Here is a 23,505-nt window from a genome sequence, read left to right as displayed (position 1 = left end):
CTAATAAAAGCACAAAAACACACTCAACCTTATTATTCATCAGGGAAACGAAAATTACAACCACAATGACATGCTGCTACACACACCCACATGGCTAAAGTGAAGAAAAAAAAAAAAGACAATGCCAACTATTGGAGAGGATGAGAAGCAACCAAAACACTCACATGCAGTGGGAATATTAATTGGTATAATCACCTAGGAAAAGTGTTTGGCAGTATTTACCGTAGTTGAATATATACACACCCAATGCCTCAGTAATTCCGGTATATACCCCCCAAAGGTGTACATATGTGTGTTACCAAAAGATAAGCTCCGGAACGTTCATAGTAGCACTATTCATAATTGCCGCAAGCTAGAAACTGCCCAAACGCCCACCACTCGTGGGATGGATAAGTAGATGGTCGCATAATTCACACAACAGAGTACTCTACAGCAACAAAATGAACAAAGGCCTGAGAGAGCAAGGATGCCCTGGGGATTCCCAGCTGCTCCAGCCCCCAGCTGTTTGAGTCTTCCCAGCCTGGGCCCCAGAAGAAGCCTTTGAGGTGATTCTGGCCGAAGCCACTGTCTGAATGCAACAGCACGAGAAACGCGGAGAAAGCCCGGCTGAGCCCAGTCAAGCCCCACTTTTGTGAGCAAAACAAATTATCGTGACAATTTTAAGTCACTGCTTTAGGGATGAATGCTACTCAGCAGTAGGTAACCAGAATATAGGTGGAAATATTTGGGGGAAAAAATAAAATAGAATATGTTAAACTTGTAAGTCTACTTTAAAATGTTTAAGAAAATTTAATTAAATAGATTTGTAAAAATACCTCTAAAAACTACTGTTCAATATTAGGGCCATAAATGGAAGGAAAGATTTGTAAATTGAACTTAAAAGCTTAAGGGCAAATTAGGTTCTAAAATTTCTGCTTCCCTAGGTTAAACCTTCATTGAAACAAATTTTTAAATAAACAAGACAAAAACAGTGAAAACTTCTTGGATAGCTGACTTCATTGATCCTTTCAGAGAGCTGAAAGAAACAACACAGGGAAAGGAAATGAGTGATTTATTGAGTGCTTACGAGGTGCCACACCACATCCTCAGTGCTTTACCTAAATCAACGCATGGAATCCTCACAACCTGTGACGTGGGTTTTATATCCCCACTTTACAGACGACGCTCAGAGAGGCTCTGTGACTTGCCGGAGATTCTGCAGTTCGTGAAGGATAGAATCTGTGCTTCTGCACTTTGGGATGCCCTCTCCGGGAAGGAAGGCTGGTGAAGGCAATGTTCTGAAAGTCCCTCGGGGGCTCCGGTGTGGCTGCAGCACTTTGGCGTCTTCTGCGTCTGCTCCAACCTTGCCTGTGAGCCTTCCCGTGGGTGAGAAGAGGGGTATGCACACAAGTGACCTTCTGGTGAGGATGAAGGTGGCCGGAGGAAAGGACGGTCCATGGGTCCTTACAGTTCAGGCGTCTGGGTGGGGGCCAATGGGGCCTGTCCCTTGGACATAACTTGAGAGTAGCTCTGCAGAGGAGTTCTAGAAGCTGTGGAAAAGCAGAGGAAGGATTTCAGCACTGTGGCTCCAGATAGCTCAGATAACTTCACAGGGTTCTTTCCAGGTCTCCTTTTTCCTCCGCCAGTTCCCAATATTTTAACTGTACCCAATGCCTAACACAATAGGGGCAGACGTACCGTTGAATCATCTCCCTCTAGAATATTATGGTGAGTCAGCTGTGAAGTTATATAGTCCAGTCCTCTCATTTTATAGGAGAAGAGACCAAGAGATCAACTTTGGTTGCTTCCTATGAAGAATCTATAGAACTCTACTTCCTATCTAACATTACTTAACGAGTTTTTAAAAATCTGCGTAGAAAATCGGTGTTTTATAAAACCCCGTCTTTTATTTTTACAAAGAGAGGGGTAGGTAAATGAGGCCTGTAAAACAGTAGTAGAAGAAGAACCTGGGGGTGGGCCCTGGTTGCAGGCGGCTGGGGTCCTGAGGGTAGGGAGGGAACTGCCGCCTCTAACTCACCTGGCCTGAACACGGAGCCTTGGCAGGTCGAGTAGAGCTACCATCTGGAGGCCCAGACCCTGAGGCCCCAGGCAGGTCCTGCCACGCCACCTTCAAGGGCAAGTCTTCTGCCCCAGGAGGCTTTCTCGTGGTTCCGGGAGAAACGTGCTATTTAACAACACTGACAGCTAGCAAAAGCACATGATGGCCACTTTTGAGGGAAAGAGGCTGACTATAGGGTGATGGTGATCTAGCTCCCCTGGGCAAAGAAAAGAAAACAGGTGAAGGTCTGGCTATTGTTTAGTTATTCAGGGGCCGAGGAGCTAGTGCGTGTTTTCTTTGGATCTCCACCTTTTTCCTGTTCCCTTTGTTGTCAGGGGACCCCTGAGCGGCTACCTTCCTTAGAAAGCCAGACTGGAGGAAATAAGAGGGGAAATCGTGTATCTGCTGGGGGCTAGGGGGAGGGAGAAGGAGAGAGAAGCGGGGGCAGGGTGGGGAGGAGTTTGCTAAATAATTCTACACAGAACGGAATTTTAAAATACCTTATGCATGAAACTAGCACTTTGCAGCTTAGAAATGGCCTTTGTGTACTTTATCTCAATTACTTCTCACAGAAACTTGGTAAGGTAGACAGAGATGACCTATCTACTTATCAGTAGGTATTAATTATCTATGAGACTATTAGCCCTGTTCTGCAGACAAGGAACTGCTCTTGAAGGTGGTTAAGTGGCAGGACTGGAATGATGTCTTAGAATCATAGCATCACGGAGTGAGAAGGCACCTTAATAGCAATAACCTAAGACATGTTTCTCTCAGAGCCTGAATCACCTTAAAAAAAACTCTGAGAGGCTTCCTAGGTGGCGCAGTGGTTAAGAATCCGCCTGCCAATGCAGGGGACACGGGTTCGATCCCTGGTCCAAGAAGATCCCACATGCTGTGAAGCAACTAAGTCCATGTGCCAAAACTATTGATCCTGTGCTCTAGAGCCCATGAGCCACAACTATTGAGCCCATGTGCCGCAACTACTGAACCCCACGCACCTAGAGCCTGTGCTCTGCAACAAGAGAAGCCACAGCAGCGGGGAGCCCATGCACCACAACGAAGAGTAGCCCCCGCTCACCGCAACTAAAGAAACCCTGTGCAGCAACAAAGACCCAACACAGCCAACAAACAAATAAATAAATAAACAAATACATAAATAAATAAAATCTCTGAGATTTCTTCTGACCCCTAGTTGAGTTCTTCCAGTGACGACTAACTCTCTACTCCTTGAGGCAATCCATTATTAACACTGAGCTGAAATCCTTCTCCCTATAGCTTTCAGCCCTTAATTCATTTCTGTCCTCAAGAACTTCATCAAATTAAGGGAACTTGTAATTCCTCTTCTTTTCAAAATTTGAAGATAACCACTCTTGTGCATCTCTTGCAGATGAAGCATCTTCCGTTCTTTCAACTGTTACTCGTGATTACTCATAATAATGTGATTGCCTGGCACGGCGCCTGAAACACATAGTGGACACTTAGTGAATGTTTGTTGAATTGGTTCTCTGGCCCTTGGACCTATGTCCTGGTCCTGGCCTCTTTACTTGACCACAATCAGCCTCCATGTTGTAAACTGTTTCTCATTTGTTTGTCTACTTAAATAATAGAGAGAAAGGAAACAATATGTAGTCTTTACTTTCAAACCACAGTCTTCAAAACAACTTGAAAACATAAGCAAATTGGCCACATTTCAGGCAGGTTTCACTTAAATTTTGATAATGGACTCATTATCTGACTTAACTACTGCAGACATGCATTCATTGAGCTTTTCCTATAAGTAAGACATCAAATGGAGCACTGTGGAGTGTGTTCATAGAATTAACTGGAAAGATTCTAATGAAGGCTAATGTGAGGTCTAACTGTAAGATACTGCACAAATACATTATCTTACAGCACTGCTTTGCATGTTAAAAAAGTAGCACCCAGTTGTGGCTCAATTATGGGTACTACCAAACTGAAAAATGTGCTCTCTTCAAAAAAGAGCTCCAGTAGAAGCTCTGACTATTTTTAGTTGGTCTTAAATTGGCTTGGTGTCAGGGACAAGCACGGGTGTCGGTGTGATGAAGCTGGGTCATTTTGGACAGTGCAGAATCCAGTCAGCTTCAGGCCTCTAAGGTAAGTGCTGGGCAGGGATGAACAGCAATAAGCTTACAATTTTGGTCAGTGAAGAGCCAGGGACTAGACGGTGAATCGTGCCCTGCTTTAGGAAAGAAACAGGAGTAAACTGCTACCAGTCATGAGGGACTCTGCTTATTCATTAAGTAATAACCCTAAAAGGAGTTTGATGGCAAATAAGTCAAACCAAACATCCTAAAACACAATTCGAGAAAAGGGTCCCTGGGTTAAATTATCCCATCATCACAGGCTAAACTGAATACCGTCGGAAATTTGGCCAATTTGATCATGTTTTCAAGTTGTTCTGAAAACTCTATGGAAGTATACAATGTTTTTTCCTTTCTCCCTATTACTTAAACCAAAGAACATTTAAAGACCTATTCTCTTTATACAGCAAATACTAGTACTTTTTAAAAAATATATATTTATTTATTTATTCGGCTGTGCCGGGTCTTAGCTGCAGCATGCGGGATCCAGTTCCCTGACCAGGGGTGCAACCCAGGCCCCCTGCATTGGGAGCGTAGAGTCTCAACCACCGGACCACAGGGAAACCCCACCAGTGCTTTAGAGAGTGGGTTGTGTTAGCAGTTTTCTCATCTTGAGCCTCCGAAAAGGCTGAATTTGGAAAGAGGCTTTTTATGCAATAGTATCAAGGGTGGAGGACCTGGGAGACGACGTCGTGAGCGCCTTGCACGCGGGCACCCGCACTGTCATTACCTGGTAGGTGACAGACTCTTCACAGGTACCGGATGGGGAGAACTCCTGGTCAGGCGGGACCCACCACCCAGCAGGGAGCAGGACTGTCCCACATTACAAGACACGCCGACGTCCTGGGGCTCGTGTGCATTATACTGTTGACTGCCTGCTTTCTCGTTCCTCCTCTGGACAGCTCATCCTTTGCCTCCTCACATCAACCCAGGAGGGCCTGTGGGGGCCAGCTGAGCCAACACACTCACATGAAGAAAGTGAGGTTCAGTGAGGCTGTGTGGTTTGTAAACGGTAGCAGAGCCGGACATAGCAGCCAGGACGTCGGGCTCCCAGTGCGCGTCTCCTTCTTGTTTATAATTCTTCTCACCTCTTAACATTCGGGGAAACTCATGCATGAAATGTGTAGCCACAAAAGGTGGGAATTTTCACACCTTCACGTGAATGGTTTTCTTTACAGGCAGAGGGAGAGGTACTGATCGTGGAAGAGTCAGGATTAAAAACTAAGTTGGGGTTACAGGGTGGTTTAGAAAGAAGAAGAGATAGAGCAAGACAGGAAGTGGGGGAAACGGGAAGAAGGCAACAGAGGGATAATTACAGGAACAGTAAAATGGGGAAGATGTGGAGGACACATATGGAGAGGGGAAATTAACCGAGAAGAAGGAGAAACAGGCCTTTTTCTTCTTAAGAGCAGCAAACTGAGGGAACCGAGGATTGAGCAGAAAGCCAGAAGGAAGGGAGAAAGGGGAGAACAAACAGAGCCAGGAAAAGAGAAGCAAGCCAGGAAGAACATGAGAACACAAGGAGCTGCTGTGAGTTCAGAGTGTGTGCAGGTGGGCAGGTATGTTAGACGAGGAGAGGGACCCACAGGACGGAATCCACATGCACGGGCGGGGGTGGGAGAGTCGGGAGGTGACCGTCGGCGCAGTGGGAAAGGGGCGACGGGAGAGGACAACGCTAATGCAGGAGGTCAAGAAAGTGATCTTGGGTGCCAGACACTGCTTCTAAGGACTCTGGTTCCATAGATCATCAATTCCACATCTATGAAACCAAATAGCTGAACTGTTATCACTTGCCTCTCTTGCCTCTTTCATCATTTATATGACTTGCTCTTCAAAATGTACAAACATTCACTTGCCTCAAGTACCCTAGATGCCTTCCTCACTTGGGAAAATAGGCAGTGTTTCCTAAAGAATGATCGATGTCTTAGCCACCCCTCCCCCACCTTGGAAACGCCTTCCAAATTGGGAACACTGGGATTTTCCTCGGGAAAAGCCAGGCCTGCACCATAGTTGGGTGGAGTCCTAGAGGAACATGTCACAGCATCGTGAGAGCAACTGGGGGGAACATGAAAGCAGTTTCCCAGAACTGCTCAGCACAGCCTTTCCTGAGCGCTCTCCTGAGCAGGGAGGGAAATCCTGCATGTTGGTCCCCCCCAGCTTCACACCCACTCTGCCTCCCACAGGTGTGGGAAAGCCATCCTATCACAGTCATATTCCGTCACATCCGTGTCTAGTCCTGTGCCTGAGCAAACAACACTCTCCGCTGGGCGAGAGGAGAGCAGCTGGGGACATTTTCCTCCCAGTGTCACAAGCCTCTTTGAGAGATGCAATTTAACACAGGCACCCATCCAATCCAGGCTGAATAATGACTGCTTTCCAGAGCTGACTAGATGCCAGGAAGAACCATTAGGAATTAGAACCATGATTTTTAAACAAATCCTTTAAAATGCATGCCACAAATAAAACCCCCTTTAGCCTTAGCTGTGGCCTTAGTTATGAGCACAGCTTTGCAAAAAAAAAGTAGCAACCTATCTGCTTGCTCAAAATGTCAACCAGCCAGACCACTTTCGAAAATGCAATCACACTTAATAAGGAATAAGTTAAAAAAAAAAACAAAACCTCATGCTTTGCATGCACTGGGAGCGAGTTGCTCTCTGCAGGGTTGGGTTAATGCCACTTTCTGGGAGTCCTCTGAGGACAGGCTCCATGACACGATTTTTTGCCCTTACAAAACGAGTTAAGGCCAGCTGTTGGCAAAAAAGTGTGGCAGCTGCCTTCTGAGTACTTACACAGCATCCTGAGCCCGGCGGCTGTGCCCCTGCTAGTTCTCCCCTCACCTCATGTACTCCCCATCACTCTTATAATCCATGAACGACTCTGATCCCGACACCTCCTCAAAATCCTCCAGCACCAGACTGGTAGAGTCCTCACCCAGGAGGCCGCTGTCAGGCCTGGACATCCTGACCCAGAGAGGAGGTGCAGGAGGGTTGGTGGCCACTGGAGGTGGGGAGCTAGGGGGTGTTTGCTGGACAGATGCGGGCAGGGCCTGAGGAGGGAGTGCAGCCGGCTCACGGACTTCCTCGTCATCCTTCTCGGACTCTGGTCCTGCATCTGGGGCAGCAGGACCCAGGACGTGGTAGAGGCTGGGGAGACGGATGTCAAAGCGCAGCCCGAACTTAGCAAAGAGCTTGTCGTTGAGCGCGTAGAGCTTCTCCGAGATGTCATAGCCCAGCAGGACCGAGAAGAGGCGAGAGATGTATCGCTCTTTGGCCAGAAGGAGGTGGAGACTTTTCCGGGGCCAGGAAATGTAGCTACATTCAGTCTCGGCTGTCAGAGTGACCTAAGGGGGGTCAGGAGCAGAGAGTAAAGGCTGAAACTAGAAAATGTGTCCATGCTTAGCACAGAAAAATATATCGTTTACTTAGCAAACTGCTGTACTTTTCCTGAAGAAGCTGTGGAAGTACTTCTCCATGGACTTGCCTGGAAGAGGTCTCATGGATGACTTTTACTGTGGGTGGGGCGGGGTGGGGAGGGTGGAGAGTGGTTTTGTCAGGAGCGCTGGGACCAGCCCTGCACTCCCTTGGACCCTCACCTCCTACAGCCTCAGTGTCCACCCCTGGTCTGCTCAGCTCTCAGACTCTACATCCTGTGGCTGATCCCACACATGGCTGCAGAAGGCTCTGAACCTGTTGTGATTACAGGAAAGAGAAGGGGCCGCCTAGTGCTCAGAAGAAAGGTCAGGATGCTGACGACAGTTTGCTTAAAGGATAAAAAGAGATAATATATTGGAGTGGGGACACAAAAAAAGAGTTGGAAAGAATTTCAGTGACGGAAGCATCTCTGATCAGGCGTGCCAGGCTGCAGCAAGTAGACAGAACGCTGGCCTGGGATTCAGGCCCTTGAGCTGCTCTTGACTTGGGCCCTACAAGTAACCAAACAGGTCCTATGACTAAAGTCAGATAAAGGGCACAGAGGAAGAGGAATTTTTTTTTTTTTTTTTTGGAGGGGGAGCACCACTGCCTTGCGGCAGGCAGGATCTTAGTTCCCTGACCAGGGATCACAGCTGTGCCCCCTGCGTTGGAAGCGCAGAGTCTTAACTACTGGACCATCAGGGAAGTCCCAAGAGGAACTCTTAAGAGCACAAAGTAGAAGGACACCCCACACTCCATTCATTTAGACATCTAGGAATTTCTGGGCACTTGCTACGTGCCCAGGATACAAAGCTAAGTTACACTGGCAGGGTCAATAACGTGTGCCCAGCACAGAGTGGATACCTGGGAAACCTTGTTAAAACAGTGTTCAGTGGTAAAGCTAGGTTTCAAATGAAAACATGCTTAGGATAGTAAAGGAAAAGGGTGTAGAATCACAGAATTCTTTATTCTCTGGCCACAGTACTTAAAAAGTGAGCAGGCTGGCAGAGCTCAAGATGAAGGTTTGTGAATGGAGACTGTGGGAACGAGGAGGAGGAGGACAGCAGCTCACACCTGCTGAGAGGTGACCACATGCCAGGCATGGTGTTAAGTCTTTTGTGTGGATTGTCTCATTAAAGGTAGGGATGGCTTTCCAAACATTCTTTATTAGAGATCGCATACAATCCTTTTATTTCACTGCCTCCAGAACTCCCCCTCCCCTCCCCTCCCCACCTTTCCCCTCTGCAGTACCCCTCTTCCTTTCCCTTCATTCATTTCCTCCTCTCCCCTCCTCCCTCTTCCCTCAGTCATCAGCACCGAAGTTAGGGCCCTAAATAAACTCATCAAGACCAGAAACTAGTTTCAGGTTCCGGCTTTACCCCTTCACCAGCTGTGTGACATCAGATGAATTGCTTAAACTCTCCAGGCTTGTTGCCTCATAAGAAAGAATTCTACAAGTGGTACTCACAATCCATCCGTTACTAATTTGGTTCAGCAAGTAGTTGTAACATCTGTCATAACTTGTACTTTCCATGTACTTAGTAACAATTCCCAAACCAGAAATCAGGGTATGGCGCACGAAGTGGGTGCACCTAAGAGCTAATCTGGATGCAAAGCGGAACACAAAGACCGTGGGCATTCTTGTGAACATGCTGTTACTTCTTCTATTTTAAAATAAATCAGAATTTTAAAATTAAAATCCTTTTCTTTTTCACTTCGTTTCTTTGGCTAGCTATCACGCCACTGATTTGCTCTCCTTTTCAGCAAAACTCCATGAAAAAGTTGTCTGTACTTGCTGGTATCAATTCCTCTCCTTGCACTCTCTCTTCAGCCAGCAAGGCTTTGCCCCAGTGGCCCACAGACTGTTCCTGGCAAGGCCACCAATGGCCTCTACATTGCCGAGTCTGGCGATCAGTTTCCCGGCATTCAGTCCCTCCTCTTTGATACCCTTCACTTGGTTCCCAGGATGCCATACTCTCCTGGTGTGATCTCCTAATTGGTCCCTTTCAGCTTCCTTTGAGGCTTCCTCTTTTCCCCTCCAACTTCTAAACACTAGAGTATCCCAGGGTTAATGGATTCTTGAACCCCTTTCCTGTCCACACTCACTCACTTGGTGATCTTGTCCAATCCAAAGGCTTTAAATATCATCTGTATGCTAACGACTCCCAAATTTACGTCTCAAGCTCAGACCTTGTTCCTTAATTCTGGACTCAAATATGCAACTGCCTACCAGTGTCTTCATTTAAATGTCCATAGGTGTCCAGAAATCTAACACCTCCCAAGCTGGACTTCAGCTATTTTCCCAAAGCCAGTACTATCTGTAGCCTTCCTTATCTCGGTTGATAGCAGCTCCATCCTTCCAGCTGCTCAGGTCAAAAGTCTTAGAGGTCTTCTTGATCCTCTGTCTCTCATGCACTACATCCACTGCGTTAGGAAATCTTTTTGGCTCTATCCAGAAAATATATGCTCTGGACCTAGAGGATGTGGCTCCCCATCACCTCTCTGACTTCCTCTCCTGCTTTTCTCTCTCCTCCTTCTCTCTGTGCCAGCTGCACTGGCCTCCTTTCTGAACCTCACACATGCTAGTCCCTCCTACCACCCAGCTTTTGCACTGGCTCTTCCCTCTGTCTCATACGCTGTTCCCCCAGATATTCTCAAAGCTCACACTGCCAGTCGCCTCAGGTTTTTGCTCAAATGTCACCTGTTCAACAAAGACTTCCATGAACACCCCATTTAAAATCGCAGTTACATGGGGATTGCCATTACTAATAAGAAAAAAAGTATCAAATTGTGCACTTTAAATATATGCAGTTTATTGTATGTCAACAATATCTCAATGAAAGTTCTTAAAGAAAAAAAAAAAGAAAGTAAAAAAAATAAAGTTGCAATTACAGTTGACCCTTGAGCAACACGGGTTTGAACTGCATGTGTCCATTTAAATGGGGAATTTTTTTCAAAAATTAATACTAAAGTACAACACCATTGGTCGGTTGGTTGAATCTGAGGATGTGGAACCCCAGATATGGGGAAACCATATATTTGGAGGTTGGACTACAAAGTATACGTGGATTTTCTACTGCATGAAGGATTGGCACTCCTACCCCCTGTGTTGGTCAAGGGTCAACGGTATCTCTCCCTTACGTACTCTGTTGTTTTGTTTTTGTTTTTTTACTAGAAGTTATTATCTTTTCTTTTTATGGTCATTGAAATTTTATTTTAAAATACTTTTTCATTGGTGATCATACAAAATCATTTTCAACTAGAAGTTATCTTTTAACATATTACATAATTTACTTATTCATTATGTCTATGGCTTATTTTTTTGTCTCCCCTACTAGAATATAAATTGCGTGAAGGCAGGGACCTTCATCTGTTCTGTTGACTAATATATTCCGAGCACCTTTAATAGTGCCCAGGTGGGAATTCCCTGGCGGTCCAGTGGTTAGGACTCTGTGCTTCCGATGGAGGGGGCACAGGTGCAATCCCTGGTTGCGGAACTAAGATCCCACACACCATGAGGCATGCCCCCCTCCCAAAAAAGAGATTGCCCAGGTTACAATAACTGCTCAATAAATATTACTGAAGTGAATGAATGAATCAGGTGAAGACTACCAATTCTGTACGCTGCAGAACAACCTGATGTCGTTTTCTTATGTCCTGTACAAAATCCTTCCTAAGGGTCTTCAGGAAGCCAGTGGATTGATTGGTTTCCACATACACATGCACATGTCTATAATAAAGTTCTGACCAGCTTGTTCTCTAAGTCTCACCTTCAAAGCTGGTTGAATGGATTAAATGAGGTGACGTACGTAAAGAGACCTTGGGTCCAGTAGAACAGGATGCAAATTGGAAAAATAATGCTGATTTCTGTGTGATCCCTCCCAGGCTATGTTCTTGGTAACTAATGAGAGGGTCACAGTGCTTAACAGTCAATAAATTCTTAATTGAATTCTTGAGAGGTGTGATGAAATGTTGACTCCCTTGTGGTAAACTCAGTAAGAATTATGATTCAGTCACTGTGGATTCCGTATTAGTCAACAAAGACGATGCAGCTACAAAGGCAAGGACAAGATGAACTACAACCCGAGACAACACTTGACATTTGCAAAGAGGAAATGGAACTTCACGGAGCCAAGAGTAAATGTGTGGATCTCACTGCTCCCAGCGGAGATGTGTGCTAAAAATACAAATGGGAGAAATGTGACGGTCCCTCTCAGATGGCTAAGAGGCCATCTGGGGTCACAGCCCTTCCTTTCAAGTATAACTTAGGGGAGGATACCCAGCTTATCCATCACCTGTTTCTCAGTTTCAGTGTCAGAAACAGAGCCTGGTCTGGCTGGCTCAGGACCTGACTCCGCCCTCCCGAAGGTTCTTATGGCCCTGGGGAAGTTCTCAAAGGAGGCTGCCGGGCGGCTTGGAGAGGACTGGAGTGTATGTGGGGGAGGCACGTTGAGAGGGGGTCTGTGGCTGATGGTCCAGGCAGTGGGGTCAGGATTGCCTCTCATGCTCTGTCCTCACAGAGCCAAGAGTCAGGGTGGGGCAGAAGCAGGCCCAGCCAGGTGGCACTGCCCGGCATGTGTCTATTCTGGGACTGGCTCAAATGCACGCCTGAGGGACTCCCTGACAGAACGGGTAGGAGACACTGGGAACCCAGTACTGGCAAATTATCTGGACAGGGGAGTCCTATAATGGTGTGTATGTGTAAAACTCCACTCTCCTGGTAACCCTCCCATTTTAAAAAAGAATATAAATAGTGGTGTCGGGCAGCTTGGCTTTGCCACTTTCTAGATGAAGACCTTGGGCAAACTGCTTGAAGTTTCTGAGCCTTAGTTTCCTCATCTGTTAAACAGGTTAATAACAATATTCAACCCAGAGGACTGTTGTGAGAATCAATAAGGCAATAAAATAGGTAGTGCCTGCCACGTGCTGGCCATTCGGTAAGGGAGAACTACAAAGAAGGTACATGAAATCTGAAGGACTGGCAGAGAGGAGAGGAGGGCACTGTCAGCCAGGCCCTGAGCTTGGAGTATGTATGTGATGCCCTCCGGAGCCCTCCGAGACACTCAGTGCCCACTGCCAAGCCAGTTCAGGGCACCTTTACTGAACATCTACTATTGTGCACAAGGTATTGCCCTTTGGAGCCTAGAGAGGGAGAGGAGAGGAGTTCACTATGGGAAAGGAAACCAGATCGTTAGAGATGTGTGTGCAGTCAGCATAGTAAAAGGAATAGAAGAGGCACAGAGGCAGGGTGCGGGGGTGGAAGCTGGTGAGGTCAGTCTGCGCAGGCCTCAGAGGAAGTGAGACGCCACAGCCTCCTCTAGATGAGGGAAGTGCATTTCAGATAGAAGCGACAGTAGGGGCCAAGGCACGGCCATTGCAAAACAATGTGGTGTGTTTAGGGAAGTGCTAGTCGTTCAGCATGGCTGGTGTGAGCAGGCAGTGTGAGGAAGGAAGGGGCTGGAGATGTAGCTGGATGTCATTAAAGGTCTTAAGTTACGCCCTAAGGAGTGTTGACCTTTATCTGGTGGCCAGTGGGGTCTTCTGGAAGAGTTTTAGGCATAGGAGTGACATGGCCTCCCTTTCAGGGGTCAGCACCTCCCGACCCCACCCCTCCTCTTCCAGGCACTTTTTCCACAGGAGAAGAGTGCTCCCACCCCAAGCATCATGTCGGCAGTGGTTCAAAGGACAGATGTAAGGGGAAAGACGGAGGCAGGGATATTGGGGTACAGTGGGATGGGCTGGGGCAGTGCTGCCACGGGGCTCCCTATTACCTGGAAGACCCCCTCCTCAGAGGGATGCAGCGATTCCCACTCGGGAGAGTCCATGAACTGGTAAGGAAAGATGTAGTGCAGAAACTGCCCATCCTGGCTCACACGAACCCTGGCAAAGGGAGAGAAGAGACCGTGTGGGAAAAGAAAAGTGGCTACCCGAATCCTCTCTGAAGTCTAAATTACATGCTAAAAAGTGGAAAATGATTAGGATCCAGTATGGGCTTTTTCCTCTTTTCCCCAGAAAATTCAGAGTCTCATCTTCAACCTCTCCTCTAAAGTGAGTTATACCGAGAAAGGTGTCTCTATCAGCAAAGGGGGCAGATCAAAAAGATCTCTAAGGTATATCCTGTCCACTTGGAAGGCACTATTGTTCCACTTTTTCTGGAGCTTTATTGGCTAAACAATTATGGATTGAGTACATTCTGTGTTCCTGGAAGTCTGGGAATGCGGAGATGATCTGATCCTTGCCTTTAAGGATCTCACAATTTAGTGGAAGTCACAGGCATATAAATAACTGGCTGCAAGACAACATGTGCTATTGCGGGACAGGAGACTAGAGGAGGGAGAGAGCTTAGTTCTCTCCAAGTGGCAGACTTCTCAAGGATGACATTTGAGCTGAGTTATGAAGGATGAAGAGGATATTGAGAAGCAGATCAGAATGGGGATGGAGATCTTAGAAACCCAGTGTGGAATTCTGTTTTCCAATATCTGCTTTTCCCCTTCTTCCGCAGTACTGGAATTCTAGCTAGGCTCATGGCTGCCCAGCTAAACTGCGTTTCCCTACCTCCCTTGCAGAGCCATGTGATTAAGTTTCAGCCAAGGGGATATTAGCACTCCACATCTTGCTCCTAGTGCATGCCTAGATATATATGTATGTGTGCAAATTACCAAAGACCACCATCAACTAATAAATTACTGCATATTATCCGACAGTCTAAAGATGGAAGGCAGAAGGGGATGCGGGTCTCCCAAGCCAAGGATGTGATGTCAACCTACTCTCTCTGATGGCAGAAACACACTTGCTCCTACAAGACCTATCAATATGTGTAGATAGCCAGCAGAACTTTCCTGAGTAATGAAAGGATACAAGAGAAAATGAAGTGCCGTGCTCTCCTACCTCACAGTCTTCACGTATTCTGTCCCCTCCAGCTGCCTCTCTTCCCAATCCCCACCATCTCCTCAGGCCTCAGCGTAAACATTCCTTCCTCCAGGAAGTCTTGTCTGGTCACCCAACCCAGAAAAGTTAGGCCCACTGCTCTAATGCTCTCACTGGCACTTTACCTTTCTCCTTGTAAATACCATGCTATTCACTCCTATGTCAAACATGAATTAGTGACTTTCTTGATAGACTGTAAGCTCCATGAGTACAAGGAAAATATTTTTCCTTTTTTTAACACAGGAACCCTAGTCCCTAGCCTAGCCTTCTTAATAAATATTTTTGGAAAGGTGAGGAGGAAGGAAGGGGGAAAAGAAGGGAAGAAGGAATGATCAAACAAAGGAACTCACTGTGTTACCATAAAGGAGACCAAAACCTCAAGGAAAAGCTTCTCTAACACAGGAAGAAAAACAACAGCAGAGAACGAGGCTGCTGGCACACACGTCAGATCCTCCCGTCCTCTCCCCAGGCAAGCAGTCTGGCCACCCAAGCAAGCCACCGAGGAGGGACAAGATTTTAGAGTGTGAGTAACATCTGATGAGCCTGCATGGCTCCCTGAAGCCATTCACACTGTACATTCTATCCTTTGTCATTTGAGTCTCCTCTTCCTTCTTGATCTCCTGGACAACAGGTAATTTCCTCCTCCCTGAATAGCTTAGACAGTTGCCTCTTCAGGAGGCTGTGCATGTGGGAATTCACGCTTGGGACTGGATATGAGAGAAACTCTCCAACAGTAAGCACAGCTTAGTGGGGTGATGAACTTTGAGGACGTCACTTTGCCTTTCTCGGTGTTGAAAGGGACTGATTGCCTTATGAAAATAAATCAAAAAGGATGTCTGAGGTTTCAGCAAAGGGCTCCAGATGAGAGTCTGCACATGAACTGGGGAGACCTCCACAAGAGGTTCCTGGGGTGGAGTCCTTGTCTGCTTCTTTGAGGTGTTTGGTACCTCCCCAGCCAAAGGCATGATGATTCTCCGTTAAAGCTGGAGCCTGCTCATAGACTAGAAGCCCCTTCCCCCAGCTCCAACTTAGCAAAGTTGAGACAGGATGACGTTGAAAGATATCAAAACAAAACTCTTATTCCAAACCTTGAAAAGCAAGAAAAATATCACAATTGTCTAACTTTTGACTTGAGTTTTTGATGCTAAGTATACCAGGAAAAGCCACACTGAGGGAGCAAGCCCCCCTCTCCTCTTCACAGGGAACTTGTCTTCTACAAGTTCATGGTAAATCCATGAACCATACAATAATTATGATGCACTCCCATAGATGAGACCATACAGTTTCTCCCGCCTGTCTCAATCCCCTCCTTTACGCAGAGAAGCTGTGAGGTGCAAACAACACCATGGGTCTCATGAGTGAGCATGTTTCCTAAATCATCTTTGTTTGAAGCGTGGAACTGTAGGTGGCAAACACTTTGGCAATTGTCATGATGTATTTGTATTTACGGGCATATTTGTTTACAGATAATTTCATTTATTTACACTTCAATTCACCCATAAATGAAATGAAACATCACAAAACCTCATAGCTCACTCAACCCAGGACCTCAGAGTCCAAACAAAATAAAAACATGTATACATCACACTGATTCTATACATTAAGACATAAATGCATATTATTACCAGTAGTAGTAGTTGTTGTAGTACCATCATCATGAATGCCAAACTCTTTTTTCCCCCCACTGTGTGCCTGGTAGTCTTATCTGGTTTCTTTTTTTTTCTTTTTTTTTTTGAAGCAGAGCCTTCTGATTACCTTCTTGTCTTTCTACCACATTCTCCTGGTCTCAAGAAAACAGGAGAGAGGAAATGAAGGACAAAGCTTCTGAAATACTCTACTTGCTTTCCACAGAGCCAGCCCAAGTATATACCAGGTTAAGATGCTTACTGTCAGATGCTTAGCTCCACATACAAGTCCCACTAGGGCAATATTTCAAAGTAATCACAATTTCCCACCAAACGCGCAGCACAGAGCTCCGCGGTATTTGTTCAGAAGAGACCAGCCAACGGCCAACGCTCACATGCAGGCTGCCCAGGCACACACTCATCCTGACAAAGCCCACTTCTGCTAAGGTCTGACTGTCAGCCTCCTTACAATGTGACAGCCAGGTGCCTGCACCATATCCTCACAGAGACGCATGTGAGCATCACTGCTCTTCCCTCACTGTCTGGCCCTCAGATTTATAAGCACTTTACTTCTTGGTCTGCAAGAATCTCAGTAGAACAACTGGGAATGGAAAAGTGGAAAAGGGGTATTTATTCCTGCTCCGTACCTGGGTATGTACAGAATGGTTTTACCTAGAATCTGTATAGGATTCCCTAATATCTTTGATGCCCTGGCAGGAACAGGGGTTACAGGAACCCCCCCTCTGTTTTGGCACTGTTTCTTGTACACAGTTGGCACTTAGCAAATATTGAATGCATATGGAAGGAACAAACGGATCTTACTGAAATGTTCAGTTTTCCAAAGCTTACAGAGATACTGCGGCAGTTTAGGCGTGATACGCTGGCGAGCGCCCCGTGGTCCTTTCAGACCCAGGCTCAAGAACTGCTCACCCCACCCCTGCCGGCAACAAGTGCACACGCAATCCTTCCTGCCAACCAAGATGCCTCATGAGCTAGTTTCCTCATGGAAAACGCTAAGAAAGGGGAAGCAAGCGTACGCTTAGGAAAATCTATTTTGGTTTGTTTGACTCGCCACATCCTTCCTCAGTGGAAGGGACACGAAATGCAGAGGGAGGCCCTGGGAAATGAGCAGCGTGGGCGTGGGGGAGAAAGGCTGGGCCGTGCCAGGGCGGCTTACCGGCCAGAGAGCAGCAGGGACAGGCGGTCGATGGGCGTCTCGCCCTCCACGGCGTAGGTCTGCTCTGTGGCCAGGGTCAGGACTTGCCCCTCACAGCAGCGGACGATCTGCTTGTATGCCGGCAGGGGCACCAGCAGGGGCAGGCACAGCGTCTTGTAGAGGAGCTCAAACTCCTCGGGGAGGGTGTCCTCGCGCAGGCGGTACGCCAGGTGCGCCAGCTGCAGCACGCAGGCCACCGCCAGCAGGACGCTCCAGAGGACGACGTCCAGGCCGCAGGCATCCAGCCAGCCCCACAGCACGCAGCACAGGTAGCCCGTGCCCAGGAAGCCGAAGAGGTAGAAGCCCCCGTACACCCCGCTGCCCCCCATGAAGCCCAGGAGCAGGAAGCAGCCGGCCAGCTGGTAGACGGCCCCTTCCAGGCCCGGCCTCCAGCCGGCGCACGCTGGCCTCTGCCAGAGGGGCTGGCCCGCCGCGCCGCCGGGGCCGCTCATCCTCGGGCCTCGCAGCCTGTCGGGCTCTAAGGCCGGCCCCGCATGGGAAGATCAGGAAACCGGTTAACCTGGCCTCCCAGATGTCGTCTCACCTCCGGCTTCTCCCCACCAGCTCCACCTCTCCCGGGAGGGCTGCTTCCGGTAGCTTTGGGAATGAATGGCAGCGCATCACACGCTTCATGGAGAACGGGAAAGCTTCCTTTCTCTTCCCCTCAGCCAGGCTCCGGCCCTCCCGGCGGAGCTCCGGCGAATGTCCCTGGCTCCAGGCTCCTCAGGACGGTCTTCACATGTGGCTCTGGGCAGGAAACCTAAATTGTCCCGAGGAAGAGACAGGACTGCGGGGCTGAGGGGTGAGAAAGCTGCCACATCCTGCTGTTGTCCCCGAACAGAATGAGGAGAGCCCAGCACGCGAGGCCCATTCGTGCTCCATTTGGAATGCGTCTCTCTTGGCACCGGAAGAAAGGGTGACCCCAGACGGATACCATGTTTGGAATTGGAATCCAAGAGGTACTGGCAGTGAGGAAAAACAGGCCAGGCACACAAGCAGCCTGGCAGAGCACTTAACATACCTCCCCAGAGGACACGATAAGACCTGGGGCAAGAGAGGCCGGAGGGGCGGGGGGCGGGGGGGACAGAGGGCGAGTGGGCACAGAATTCACTGTCACACCTCGGGCAGGACACTGTCCGCGGCCCCCTCCGGGGAGGGCCGGGGGCTCTCCTGAGGTAGGAGGACACATCAAGGTCAGAGAGTGTGGGACTATTATCAGAAAAAATCCTAACAGTGAGAATCGGAAAACCCCTTGAAAGCCTGCATGAAGTCACGTTGGAAATATCAGTAGGCATGTTTATTTGACATCCATGACACAAAAATAGCTATGCAAAGCAGCTTTTTGAATTCTGACTTTCTCTGCATGTATCTGGGTCTAGTTAATACAAGGGTAATACATTGCTCAGACCATCACCCCACCCACCCCAATACTGACAAATTATAATAACCATCACCTATTAAACACCTACAAAGTGCCAGACCTAGTGTAGGTATGTTACACACACACGTGATTTAGTCATCACACAACCATTCCAAATAAATATTATCCTCCGCCCACATCTGAAAGAAACTGACATTTAGAGAGGTAACAAGTTCCCACAAGTCGTAAGTGACAGAGACAGGATTTGATCTCATCCATCAGACGTACTGCTGTGTCCCGAATAGTCTGCATGGTAAGTGGAAATACAGGACGAGATCCGTGACGCCTAACTCCATTCCCCCCAGAAAGCCTGAGGACGTCCAGGAACTTCTGGATGAACCTGGGGTCCACCCTGGCTCATCAAGCTGAAATCTGGGAATATGCAAACACTAAACTAAGAAACGTCCCCCTGGCATCCAAATGGCTGCTTGATTTTGTTTCCTTACTACCATTACTCCTACAGCTCCTGAGCTATGGGGGCAGGGACCCAGTAACCCCCCAGAACGATTCAAGTGCTCAAAATCCATAGGGACCATTATTATACTGCTGGTAACCTAACTACAATTAGTGAGAAATTAGGAATTGTCAAATACGCTGAGTAGAAGTTTTCAACTCAACGCACATTGAGTGCCTTCTATGAGCCAAGCACTTAAGAGAATCAAAGATTCCCTAGAGCTTTTGCTCAGTCAAGGGAGAGAGACCTCAAAATGCACAGCAATTCAGTGTAGGAAGCATAGGAACTGCGTTGAGTTTAGGAGAGATGGCAGCCTAGAAGGAAGGTGGCATTGAGGAAGGAAGACACAAGTGCTAACAAGGAATTTGGGGTGCCGGGGTTGAATTTGCCAGGTAGAGGGAGAAGAGGATTTCCAGTGGTGAGAGCAGCAGAGGAAGCACAGGCACAGAAGCGTCAAAATGTATTCTGGCATGTAGAGAGAAGCTAGTGTTTTTCTTCTTTAATTATAATCACCTAACCAACAAAGGTGCCTCTTATTCCCTTCTTTCTAAAGTTGAGGAGGAAAATCAGTGGTAAAGTAAAAGAGCTAGAGAGAGCCTGGAGGACCCCCGCCCCAACCCCAGCCTTTCCCGCAGCAGCGATTTGGGTCGCTGATATCATCTCAGCAGTGGAGTCGGGGATTTCCATGTGCTGCTTTCCTGTCACCTGCCTGCCTCCTGGCCGAGCCAGCCGCTTTAGGAAGCGGCAGCTGCTCATCCCTCCAACCTTAGTCATGCACCGCCTGAGCTGTCAGCGTGGCCGTCTCTGCCAGCTATGAGCAAGGAAATGAGAGGCACAGGAACAGAGAAACAGCTAAGGCTCTGCCCAAGATAGAATTTCACAGCAGGTCATCTTTCTCAGCAAGCGTGACCAATGGGCTGGCCCTGACCCCTTAAAGAGACAGACAGGCCCCACTGACTTGCTCTCAGCCTGCCTTCTTTTACAACTCACAGATGTACTCATCTGAGCAGAAGGTACTAACATGTATCAAGCAGTTATTGTTTCCTCATGTCTCCCCATACTTTTTTTTAACGGAAGAGACAAGCTCAGATGGGTTAAGGTACATCCCCACGGTGACACAGTATGTGAATAGGGGCTAAAGCCTAGGTCGTTGTATGTTCTCTGTGCTGAACCACCTTGCCAGGTACTTTTGGGAGTCTGTATGTGTCCACATGCAGGCTCATTCATTGCTACAGGGATTTGACTATGCTGCTGGGGTAGCATAAACCCCACGTGATGCCTGTGGGATGGGACCCATGATGGGAATACAGTGGAAAGCTGTATCTTGTTTTTGACACCAGGTTTGATAGGAGAAGGAAAAAAGTGTGTCAAAATGGTATGTTCTTATAATGAAAGCCACAAATATGCAAGCAGAAACACAGTAGAAAATATTTGGGGAGAATAAAAGGAAAGACACAGAAGTCACATCATTTTTTGATTGATTCTATTCAGTAAGCATTTACTTCGGACAAAGTATGTGCACCAGGAACTGGGGACAAATGAGGAAGACAGTGATCACCTTCATGGAACTTCCCGTCTAGTGAGGGAGACTTACCCAGAAAGACCTGAAACCTACACTAATTGGGCATGTGACCAATGAGACATAAGGGAACATGTGTCGAGGAAGTATACTCCTCAGTGGAGTCACTAAGGATGCCCGCTACCTTTCATCTTGGCTTGAATACAGTTGTGTGATGATGTAATGCTTGAAGCTACCACAGCCATGAGATAGGGGTTCAGAGGAAGCACTGATAAGGGAGCAGAGAATGTAGGAAAAACATCACAGGGAAGGTGACATTGAAGCTGATCTAAAAAGCTGAGTAGGTGTTCCCCAGCTAGAGGAGGGCATTCCAGGAAGGGAGAACAGAATGTGAAGTCAAGTCCAGAAGTAAAACGAAAATACACGGCATATTCTGGTAACAGAGAACAATGTGTTACAGGTGAATCAAAGGGCGCAGCAGACCCTGAGGCAGGAGAGGCAGGCCGGGGCCAGATTATTAAGGCGGCCGGCTAAACCGCCTCTCCAAGAGTGGTCGTGGGCCGTGGCTGGTCTGAGAGCTGTTTCTAGCCCATGAGATATGGGCAGAAATTGGGAGAAGTTAAGACATTTTTATACAATTTGACAGGGACCTCATCAGCCTGTGAATTGGAAAAAATTAAAGTAGTCCTTCACCACCTACAGTTTGAGAGCCGCTGGGCTTGAGATGAATGCTTTCCTAAAACAGCTATTAACGTAGAACACAACAAGCACGAGTCTCAGCACTGGACATATACTACTGCATTGATCTTAGGCAGACACTGCTGGTTCCTTATCCCACTTCCCCTTCTTCCCCTCAGTTAATGAAACTCTGATTTTGCTTGGACAGTATGTAAAGGAGGGTGGGCTTCTCTCCCAGTTGCCTGCGCGTGAAATAAGACTGGTCAAATCCAAGCACAGTATCCCACTCCCCTCAATGGCAACTGGTTTAAGAGTGGGCATGTGACCAATGAGACATGAGAACACGTGTGTGGGAGCGTCTGGGGAAAAGTATACTCCCTGATAGACACAGTAAGGAAGCCTACTATCTTTCATCCTGGCTTGAATACAGCTGTACGATGATGTAATGCTTGAAGCCACCATTGCCATGAGATAGGAGAGGCCTAAGGATGAGAAGGTTAAAGAGGAGAAAAACAGAACAAACCTTGGTTCTTCAAAGTATCACTGAGCCATCGTCTCAAGTCTGGAAATTTCAACCTCCAGACTTCATAACAGGAAATCAGTTACATTTATTGCTTAAGTCACTATAGCTGGGTATTCTGGTACTTACAGCTGAATACATTCAGATTCAGATCTCCCTAAGGACTACTCTTTAGCCAACAGTTCTCCAAACATCCGCTGACTGTTCTATTCTATGAAAACCGAACATCAGATGACTTGTTATATGCTACCAATAATTTTCTCTCAAAAAAAGTCTGAGTAAACTGAGAGGAACTGCTCCTCTAAACTCAATCTGACCATTCAGGATGACTACGTTGTTAAACGAACATGATGATTTTGTGCAAAGTTGGTCATCTACTCGATAGCCATTTACTATTTACCTCTTCCCCCTTGTAACGGAATTCTAGTTTTGTTCTGGTATCTCATCTACACGTGGATCCAAGGAGGGAATCCTGTTCAGGCCAGTTAGCATAAGGCATTCTGTTGACAATTGTTATTGGTCCATAAAAACACACATAACCTAATTTGGCTCAATCAGACAAAAAAAGTGGTGGGGGAGGGAAACTTCATGCCTTAGGAATGGTTTCTCTTTCCTCTGCTGGACTTGAACAAGAAATCACATAATTGGCTTCATTAGACCTAGAAGAGAGCTCTGAGATGAAAATAACTTGAATCCTGGATGGCATCACTGAGCCTTGGTACCACTGCATCTAGAGCTTGCCCTATCTCTGGACTTCCAGTTATGTTTCCCTTGAGGATTTTCTATTACTCAGCTGTCAAAAGCACCATAATTAATACAGAACTACCATCTAGCAGTTTATAATAGCTAAACAAACACTGGGTATAGTCACACATGCACTCTTTTAGGAAACTATTTATCATAGCAGTGAATATTCAACTTTATATTTTTAAAGCTTATATACATTTATCCATCAGAATATAGGCTCTTTGAGAGCAGGCCATGTCTTACAAATCTCTGTTTACTACTTAGCACATAGTTGGCATTTAGTGTGTCCTCAGTAACTGTTGAGTCAAGCAACATCTCTTCTTTATTTTATTGGCTGTGTTGGGTCTTTGTTGCTGCACATGGGCCTTCTCTAGTTGCCACAAGCGGGGGCTACTCTTCATTGTGGTGCGCAGGCTCCTCATTGCAGTGGCCTCTCTTGTTGCAGAGCACGGGCTCTAGGCGCATGGGCTTCAGTAGTTGCGGCACATGGGCTCAATAGTTGTGGCTCACGGGCTCTACAGCGCAGGCTCAATAGTTGTGGTGCACAGGCTTAGTTGCTCCACGGCATGTGGGATCTTCCCAGACCAGGGTTCAAACCCGTGTCCCCTGCATAGGCAGGCGGATTCTTATCCACTGCGCCACCTAGGAAGTCCCAAGCAACCTCTCTTCTTGAGGACAGGGGGTATGTCTGATTCACACATGAATGCTCAACACTTAAGGCAGTTCCTTGCACATAATAAGCCTTCACTAAATATGTACTGAATGAATAAATTTACAACTATGAATATATCATGTTTATATTAGACACCTGGTATAGGAAAGAACATTTGGCTCTTGGGCTTGAACTCT

At 47.2% G+C, this 23,505-nt stretch overlaps 1 protein-coding gene across 3 annotated transcripts; it reads right to left on the bottom strand.

The window, feature by feature from the left end:
• Positions 1 to 970: 970 nt before the first annotated feature.
• On the bottom strand, positions 971 to 18,162 carry POPDC2 (popeye domain containing 2). 3 transcript variants are annotated; one of them, XM_057696583.1, is made up of 4 exons: positions 17,280 to 17,989; positions 13,322 to 13,430; positions 7,072 to 7,480; positions 971 to 1,529 (listed from the first exon to the last, which is right to left on the bottom strand). In XM_057696583.1, the coding sequence occupies exons 1-4, from the start codon at positions 17,768 to 17,770 to the stop codon at positions 1,444 to 1,446; spliced, it is 1,095 nt and encodes a 364-aa protein (XP_057552566.1). In that variant the 5' UTR covers positions 17,771 to 17,989; the 3' UTR covers positions 971 to 1,443. The 3 variants fall into 3 exon arrangements, with proteins under 3 accessions (XP_057552566.1, XP_057552564.1, XP_057552565.1); XM_057696581.1 differs by having other exon boundaries at positions 1,451 to 1,529; positions 6,930 to 7,480; XM_057696582.1 differs by lacking the exon at positions 971 to 1,529 and having other exon boundaries at positions 6,716 to 7,480; positions 17,280 to 18,162.
• Positions 18,163 to 23,505: the final 5,343 nt, after the last annotated feature.

The sequence above is a fragment of the Hippopotamus amphibius genome, chromosome 10 (assembly GCF_030028045.1).
Source record: "Hippopotamus amphibius kiboko isolate mHipAmp2 chromosome 10, mHipAmp2.hap2, whole genome shotgun sequence".
NCBI lineage: Eukaryota > Metazoa > Chordata > Mammalia > Artiodactyla > Hippopotamidae > Hippopotamus > Hippopotamus amphibius.
This window is presented reverse-complemented; position numbering and strand designations above follow the sequence as displayed.

Bases quoted from the DNA above. Each gene is read 5' to 3' on its own strand.
- POPDC2 (XM_057696582.1), bottom strand. From the start codon at position 17,770: ATGAGCGGCCCCGGCGGCGCGGCGGGCCAGCCCCTCTGGCAGAGGCCA. The intron at 13,431-17,279 runs GTAAGCCGCCCT...TCCCTTTGCCAG, and splicing joins TCCCTGCTGCTCTCTGGCCG to GGTTCGTGTGAGCCAGGATG. The intron at 7,481-13,321 runs GTAATAGGGAGC...GACCCCCCTTAG, and splicing joins CTGAGGAGGGGGTCTTCCAG to GTCACTCTGACAGCCGAGAC.